At 56.9% G+C, this 8,934-nt stretch overlaps 1 protein-coding gene across 1 annotated transcript; it reads left to right on the top strand.

The window, feature by feature from the left end:
* Positions 1-1,434: 1,434 nt before the first annotated feature.
* Stat92E (Signal transducer and transcription activator Stat92E) lies at positions 1,435-8,338 on the top strand (the record flags this gene model as incomplete). The annotated part of the gene is given in 5 exon segments (XM_037235771.1): positions 1,435-1,587; positions 2,754-2,890; positions 3,760-3,974; positions 4,561-4,689; positions 6,881-8,338. Coding segments are annotated over 3 exon segments (463 nt in total), but the record flags the coding sequence as incomplete, so codon positions are not given.
* Positions 8,339-8,934: the final 596 nt, after the last annotated feature.

The following is an 8,934-nucleotide window of genomic DNA, read 5'->3' as shown; positions in this document are numbered from 1 at the left end:
GTCGAAGTGAGGTCAGATTGAGGATTCGTTTAACACGCGCCCGGGTAAATATACCGTTTGCTCGGTCGGGAGGCCAATTTGACCCCCTGAGGCCTCATAAATTAAGAGAGCTAGGGACACCAAATGCACATGGTGTGTTGGTCTGCACGTGAGCTCACAAGTGGCAAAAATTGGGGTTCCTGGGTCACGTCCTTTTATGTCAAATAAGGTCGCAATGTCAAACTTCAGATTAGTGTCCAAAGGGCCCCAGTACCTGTATACCTGTTCTAGGCAAATGATCACTGGTGCTTATTCGGGGACAGTGACGTTGTTTGACCTTTTGGAGGTCATGGTGACCAAAATCATAGAGGACTGCTAAGAGTCCTGCCCTTGAATAAACGCCAAAGATTACGCTAGGCAGCACCTTCCTAGAAACAAAATGTGGACGTAAGTCATTTTTGGTCAGTGACCTATCCTGACCTTAAATAATTCTATGGAGGATGTATAATGCGGTTCCTGTTATCAATAAATTATGAATGAATACCAGGAACTACTCCATGCAGTATGCTGTACAGGAATAAAACGGTTTGGTTTTGACCTTGATGTGACCTTCATGCCCGACCCTACGTCAATAGAATATATTCATTCAGTGGTGGTGTTGCCTTAGAAACTATATCAGAGATGTATGGCTCCGTCTAACACTCTGTTATTGCATCAGATGGAACGTTTCCCGAGAAATCGTCTTCGCTGAATCCATGGGCTGACTTTCACGTGACGTAGGTCGGCGACCTTACAAGGTACATCTAAATTTTTGATACCAAACGATCCGCTATTCAATTGTCTGCAGCTATGTATAGTTTGGCGTGGCTACACCGCGCCGCGCGGAAACCGTTCCGGAAAACCCTGGGGGATTCAACTTGACCCCCACCCGAACGCGTATTAAACCGGTCTCGACGCAGTTAAAATATTCTAAAGAAACATTGCTACCCCGTCTTCTCACAAAAAATAACGTTCCTCCTTCGGTTAAGTGACACCTGCTCGATGCTACGTCCAAACACATAGAACCAGCATGTTGAGAGCGCTAAGGGCTTTGTTTCAAGTGTCCGAGCGATGTAAATGTCCATTTCTTTAACGCCTCGCTGGCCCCTATCAGCAAAAATGGCTTAAAACTAGCAAACTAGGCTCTGCGCTCCCGTTAAACACGCACGAATTTCGAATTCTGACCAAATGACACGACTGAACTTTGCCTCAGACCGGAGAATCAGGCCCAGCTCCGAGCACCCATGCTTTTCTGAAGTGTTATTTTTGGGCCCCGCAGTGGCGGGTGGCCGCTGTGCCATGGGAGCTGTCGGCCGTGATGCGGGAGCCGTCAGTCCCGGTGCATTCGGGTGCCGGTTGTGTTTGTTGGCCGTGGCACAGCTGGTGACCGGCTGACGGTCAGCTGACGCGCCGCAGGAGCCCACATGTGCAGGACTTCTCGAACATGATGCTCACCTGGCAGCAGTTCGCCAAGGAGCCGCTCACCGACCGCAACTTCACCTTCTGGGAGTGGTTCTACGGCGTGATGAAGCTCACGCGCGAGCACCTGCGCGGCCCCTGGAACGACGGGTCAGTGCGGTGGTGGTGTTGGGGTCTGTCTGGCGTGTGCTAGGGGTGTGCTGTCGAGTTCGGCGGTGGTGCCGACACCCCGGCGAACTGACACCTCGGTAGCCGTGTCCGGGTGTGCTGTCGAGTTCGGTGGTGGTTCCGACACCCCGACGGGCTCACACCTCGGTGGCCGTCTTGGGTTGCACCAGGACACATCTGCATTAGGTTTGGTACTTGTGGTTCCCCTGCATGTGAGTGCCTTCGGGTATTCCCCGACCCATACCTTACGTCTTCTTGGCACGAGGACGGCAGTCGAAGCCACTCGCAAAGTGCTATGGCTCGACGTGCGGTTTCTATCTGTTTAAAAAGAGTCTACTGAACCATTGCAAAATGGAGAGGGCCGACGATGTACGTCATTCAGGCGTTAAATGCATTATTTTTCTGTTTATTGACTATAAACGTTAGGCAGAACTGATCTTGCCTCGCCGTCTGGCCTTGTGTATATATTTAGGTGGCTTTATATATATGTATATATATATATATATATATATATATATATATATATACCTGTGTGCCTGCGTGCGTGTTTTCCGTAGGACTTGGGAATCATTGGCCCTCCGACAATCGTTCTGGCAATCAGACATAAAATTTTGCGGCCGGCGTATGTCGGCTGTCGGCAAAAAGCCTCCGATAATCGTCCAGATGGGCAATGGCCTTCCCGAGGACATCATACCCGGAGATTCAGGTTCTGCGTATTGTTTTGACAACCTTTCTAGCAACGGACGACGACTCGTCGGTGCTCAAGTCTGAAAGGTTGTTTACCGACTTTTCGGTCTCGGGACAAGGACGTGATGTGCAGCAGAGATGTCACTCGATGTGATTCACGTCCGTATTCCTGAGAGTTGAGGCACCCACAATGTCCCATACTAGTGACTGGATCTGTCCCCGCGCTGTTCCGGGTCGGTAACTTTCACCTGGTCGGTGTTTCAGGCTGATGGTGTGTCCCAGTGATGTCCGTGCTATCTCAGAGCCGTGACCGGTCCATGTCTTAGGCGGATGGTGTGCCCCAGTGATGTCCGTGCTGTCTCGGAGCCGTGACCGGTCCGTGTTTCAGGCTGATGGTGTGCCCCAGTGATGTCCGTGCTGTCTCAGAGCCGTGACCGGTCGGTTGGCCACGCTGTTTCCAGGTTGGTGATGGGCTTCGTGGGCCGCCGCCAGGCTGAGGAGATGCTGCAGCAGCGGCCGCACGGCACCTTCCTGCTGCGCTACTCGGACTCCGAGCTCGGCGGCATCACCATCGCCTGGGGCGCCCACGAGAGCGGAGGTAGGTATCCGCGCGTCGTCATGTACCGAGGCGGTCTAGCGGGGACACGCTGTGACAGAGGGCGCGACGGTCGCCGGGGTGGGGTGCTCAGATGCGCCGTGCCGGGCCACAGCTCACCTGCCGCCAAATGAGCGGCCCGAGCAGCGCCTTGACGGTATGATGGAGTCTAATGTCTCACCGGACCTCTGTGTTGGAGCACAAGCCGGTCAAAGGGTTACCCAAACCATTTTTGGTGGTGTGCTGTCGGGGATGCTCTTGTCGAGCTGCTTCTGTATGTTGAAGGTAAGGCTCCGGAATTACGGAAAGTATGTAGTTGACTACCAATAAACAGGTCGGGAATCTGCACGGCCAAAAACAACAGAGGTTTGCTTCCATCGGAGCAAATTCCGAAAGCTTGTCGGTAGCCGAAGGTCAGAAGGTGTACCTAGAGTTCGAACCACGGAAGGTCTGTTAATGATTTAGGAAAAGTGAAACAAATTCTGTTTAGAACAGTCTTAGCGTCCAAGGATTGTGGCTATTTGTGTGATTGTATGTGTCACCTGGGCCTTACAAACTACTGAAGCTGTACAGAGGGTGGCTGAAGTGTTCGCTTCGTAAGAGACATCCACCGTCGTAGTAATGATAAGCTCGGAATGGTCGCCGATGTCATGTAATGGGTGCAGCTGAGAGAAGTCCATGCAGCGTTGCCGACAAGCTTGACAGATTATGTTTTGCTCACGTGACGAGCACAAAGGAACAGAAAATGTTGTCGCTGCCGCTGTCCACCCCGTACCTTGTTTTTTTATATGCGCAACGCCATGGTCGTCCGTTGGGCGCAATATCGGACTATCAGACGTGTGATCCCGTGCTCTCCGCGCCTGACCCAACAGAGCAGCAAGTGTACATGCTGCAGCCATTCACCAATAAAGACTTCGCCATCCGCTCGCTGGCGGACCGGCTGTCGGACCTGAAGCATCTCATCTACCTGTACCCGGACATCATCAAGGACCAGGCCTTCTCCAAGTACTACACGCCCATCAACAGCAGCTCCAACACGTCCTAGCAACGGCTACGTCCGGCCGCTGCTTGTCACGCACGTCCCGGGGTCAGTGGCTGTCGGGATGTGCCCTCTCCCCCTGTCTCCCTGTGGTACGCAAGATAGCATTGTGCCCGGTGATCTGCGGCAAACTCAACACCGAGGAAACCAGGCCCGGCAGTAGCATGTGTTGGCGGGCGGGATGCATGCAGCTGTCGAGATTTCGGTAAGGTGACTTGATCTAATCCGGCCTAGAAACAACAGACGTCATCCCAGCGGCATGTAGCTGACGTGTGGTTGACAGTTCATCGCGATGTCCGTATAGGATAGTCTCAGAAGAAACTCGCTGAAGCATGCGTGCGAAATAATCCCGGTGTCTGCACGTTGAATCATGGCGTCGTGGTGAGAGACCGTTGGTGACTGTGGTGGAGCCACGGGCTGTCGCTGGCGCTCGCCCCCAGATGGCAGTCACGGCGGTGGTCTGTCTGCGGGCGTCCGCGCCCTGTTTGATGTCCTGGCCTGTGTGTGGTCTGTGTGACCGTGCCGCGCCCGAGGGGCTGTAATAATCAGCCAGGAATGCGGGCCGTGTCGGGCGTTCTGCGCGTGTCAGGCCGACCTGTCGCCCGATGGGTAAGTGAGCCCTGTGTGTTCGCAGCTGGTCCGGCCCCGGCGGCATGGATAGCTACCCGAACACGCCGCAGACGTTCTACTCGCCGACCTCGCCGGACAACACGAACCGTGACACGCCGTCCGTCAACTCGGCCATCTCCGAGTCTGTCAACACGTGAGTCCGCCCCGCCTCGCGCCGCCCCGGCGAAGGCGCGCCGCCGCCCCAAACTAGGAACTCCTGTGTCGCGTCTCGGCCACATAATAGAATAAAGTTAGATCGATCGCTTTAGGCAAAAGCTCGGTCTTTATCGCACGCATGAACGCTGCCCGATGCCATTTGACAGCGGCTCCATGGCGATGCCGTTTTTCAGATCGAAATTTGCTGTCGTCTGGGCCACGGCGACCTGTGTCTGAGAAATTGGTCTCAGTGACATTTGCTACCTCGGATTTTCTTCCGTGGGACGGCGGCGTGCAGGGCGCGGAGACAGCAGCCTTTGCGGTTGTGTTGGCCGTGGAGACCTGTCCCATTAGCTGCATTTTAACAACTCGTCTGAATTCAGTCTGCGCCGGCGAGGCGCGTGGTTATAACTTCGTTGCCGAAAGCTCCTAATTGCTTGTGCAGCCGCCGGTAAGATTGCGTGCAGTTGAGTGGGGCTGCGCCCGACGGGCAGCCGTCTGATCAGCCGTAGTGTCTGATCGAGCGCGCTGACGCGGCGGCGACTCGCTGCCGCCCCTCTCACGCTGTGGTGCCGTCCGCGGCCCGTCCAGTCTGCAGTCCTGTATGGAACTGTGAGCGGCGGCGGCTCGCCACGGACGAGGCCGGCCCGCAAGCGGAACACCAGCCGCCGTCGCCGGCCGCCGCTAGACCGTGCAGTGCGTGTCTGTGGACTGGAGGCCGGCCGCACGTGTCGCGCCAACTGAGTACCTTGAACGAAGCGGGTCGCGGCGGGTGGTGTTACGAGCTGAAGAGAGTTTATCGGCGTGTCGAGAGTGGGCGCCAGTGAGCGCGGAGGCCGCCGCTCCGTGAGCCGTCCCGCGCCCGCCCGCCCGGCTGCCAAGCGTTGGGGCCCCGTGCCATCTCGCCGGATAGGGTTAGCGCCGGCCGCCGGCGCCGTCCCACGCTCCATAGTGTCGGCCATAAGGTCGCTGGTGCGCCGCGCCCCGTCGTCCGCCGGCTGTGGTTGCTCAATGCACCGTGCGGCGCCGGCTCTGTCCGCGCGCGCCTGTGTCGCACGCGCTCCGCCGTAACCGTTGGCCGGCCCGGTCTGTGTCGCCCGCCGCCAGGCTGCTCGCCTGTGTAGCATAGTCGGTGCCGCGGGCGCGAGCGTTTCTGTCCTCGGATGCTTTCGCTTTTTCGCTGTGGTGCGCCGGTGCGGCCCGGCGTAGCCGGCCGGCGCGGCTGCCTGCGCTCTGTTCTCTGTCCGCTGCTGGTGCGAGGGTCGCCGCCGCGCCGGGCGCCGCCGACGGCTGCCCGATGGCGCCGGCGGCGGCTCGGCGCGGCACAGCGCGGCTGCTGTGGCTCTGTATGTGATATGTAAGTGATACCCACGATCGTCAGCCCGCGGTGTCGGCCGCTGTGCCGCCCCCGCCGGCCGCGTAGCTTTAGTTGTTTGGCGACTCCCAGCGATGTTTTCGGCACGCTTCTGGAAGCAGCCTACGTTTTGCGTGTTTTGTGCCACTTGGGCGACCGCTGTTGCGTTCGAAATTCGCCATTGCGCTGCCGACATTCCCGCGTGCACAAGCTGTGGATGTACCAAGTGTTTCATTTCTGCATTCCAAAACAGCTAGCTGTAAAATGGCGATAAACGCGATGTTTGTGCAATTTCGGGAACGTTGTGATACACGTACATATTAACTAGTAGCTCGCACCGAGTCGTTGGTTGCGAGGATGGCGTAAATTTTGGAGGCGTGTTGCTGCATCGTAGCGTTTTGCGCTCGCATAGGTTAAGTATCGCACTGCGCACTTGATAGTAGGCATATTTTAAGCGTTCGTTGGACGCGCAGGTGGCTAGGTGTGTTTAATGTGCCTATAATCAAAACAAAAAACACGACGAATACTTTTGAATGTTTTGACGTGTCGTGTCTGAACGTTGTTCTCTCCGTCGTGTCACCGATGCGCAAAGCTTCCGCACTGATCCGCGTGTGTTTAAAAGTTTGTTCGGACCCGTCAGACGCAATACACCCGCTGATGCCGGAGGCTGTGTGGCGATGTGGGGGTGCCGGCACGTGCTGGGTAGAGGGCAGTCGCCGGCCGCCGGGGCCGCGCCGCGCCGGCGCAGACAGAGGTCACCAGGCGTGCCTGGCCGGGCTCAGCGGCGGCGCTGCCCTCTTACCCTCGGTGACCTCTGGCTGTGTCTGTGCGGCAGGTTCCCGACGGCCGACGCCGACGCCGACCTCATCCCCGATATCGCCATTCTGGACGACATGCCCATGGACTTCAACAACATCAACGACTTTCTGCAGTCGGTGGACACCAAGCCGCCCATCTTCGGCCTCAAGCCGCCCATGTAGGCCGGCTGGCGGCAGTGTTTCGCTGTAGTGCCGCGCGTTGGCGCCCGGTCATGGTTCAGGTAGGCGCGAGCACCGCCCCTCGGCCTCTGATATTATCGGAGTGGACGATCGATCGTGTCTGCCGACCGAGCCGCAGTCTACCGACGAAACAGTACATTAAGGCTACATGCTAAGGAGTGCCACACGTTTAGTGGTGCGTGGCCCAGTGGGTTTGGCCGCGCCCTTGGACTTTTGAACATCTTTCAATGCGCTTTCAACAATTCCATTTCCGCCTACATGATTTGCTTGTTAAGTCTAGCATAACGCTTTTGTATAGTGGATCTCTTGGGATTTTACCGTGTAGAACCAACCGAAATAATGGTTTTTAAGAGATTTATTCGTAATGTGGCTTGCCGTCAGTTCACCCATTGCGTCTCGTGTTTAAGTGGGCAAACTTGAGCGCCGTCTCTGGCGACCCCGCGTCGCTGTGATCTACATGTCGGGTCGACATTGCCGTCGGCGGCGGCGGTCGCGTTCGTAGTGTGTGCTGGTGCGCACATTTTGTTGTCCGGAGTGAGGCTGTTGTGCCGCCGCTGAGCCGGGAGAGCCGCCGCGCCGCGGCTCGTCAACCGCGCCGTGTCTCGCCGTCTGCCGCGAGTCCGCAGCGGCCCAGTGTGGGTCGCCGCTCTCCGTTTTCCGCGGCGGGCTCGGCGGCAGCGCGCCGCCGCTTCGCCCGGCGGAGGCGGTCGTGGCTCGCCCCCCAGCCTTGGATGCCGTCCTCGCCGTGGCCGGCGGCGCCAGGCACGCCTTGCCGTAGGATAGCTAGCGTCGCCCGCCGCGCAGGCCGCTCGGTCCAGGCTCGGCAGTGTCGATGCCGCGCTAACAGGCTGCTGAGCCGGGCCGACCCGGCAACATCAGCAACAACACGCGCCCAGCAGTCCTGAATAAAGTGCACTTAGCATTGGCCCGCCGGAACGACGGCCCTGGCACCGTACCTGACACTATCAGAGAGCGCCGGGTTATGACGGCCAGCGGCCGGCGGCGGGCTGCCTGCGGCGGCGGTGTCTGCTGTTTGTTGACGCTCGTTGAAGGTGTCGTGCCGTACCGCGCGGCCGGTTTTGTTGTGCGCGGGAGTTCGTGGGCCAGATGCCCCCTGCGCCCGGGCGCGGCGCCTGTGTTGTCTTGGGTTTAAGGAGCCACTGCTTACTAATCCATAGTCGAACCGATCGGTTTGCTGTTCGTTATAGCGTTGTGACCACGTGAAAATAGTCTGACCTTTTTTGAGAATATAGCTGACTGCTTTACTTCATATGAAGGATTGCAACGATACGATTCACAAGTCTGTGCTGACCAGGAATGGTGAGAAGTCGCGGAGCTTGACCGTCATGGACCGTCATCGTCCTCAGATCACACTGGAAAGCAAACCAGCCAGGTGCTGGGACCCTGTGCCCGTTGTGGGTTAAATACAAGGGGGATATAACTTGAGGTGAGTGATACGTGACATATGGCGCGACACAGACGTCAGTGGGCGTGAGTGTCATGTCGATTACTGTAAATTATCAGATGGGCTTCATTAAACCAGGCATAATTATCCTCTTCCTAACTCACGTTATGAGTTGGATTCGAATGCAATGTAATGATCACGAAATTCGGGAGTGATGGTTAAGTGGGGAGCACGTTGATCAATCACAAATTATTGGGCGTTAATGCAAAGGCATAGTGGCCATACCGGTTTGTGTTGAAGGAGTTGGTGTTGAAGACAATAGACATTCACTCGATGTCATGCGATCGAGGTTAAGCCAGACACATTCAGGAAGCACTTGTAAGAAGCTAGCGGGCGCGTGAGGAAAGAGACTATGCATGCAGGGCTTTCATGCCCATGATGTTAACTGGCATTGGTGACTGCGGGTAAAGGAAGCGGGGCTTTGGA

The sequence above is a fragment of the Pollicipes pollicipes genome, unplaced genomic scaffold, assembly GCF_011947565.3.
Source record: "Pollicipes pollicipes isolate AB1234 unplaced genomic scaffold, Ppol_2.1 Scaffold_7261;HRSCAF=8764_pilon_pilon_pilon, whole genome shotgun sequence".
Classification (NCBI taxonomy): Eukaryota; Metazoa; Arthropoda; class Thecostraca; order Pollicipedomorpha; family Pollicipedidae; genus Pollicipes; species Pollicipes pollicipes.
This window is presented reverse-complemented; position numbering and strand designations above follow the sequence as displayed.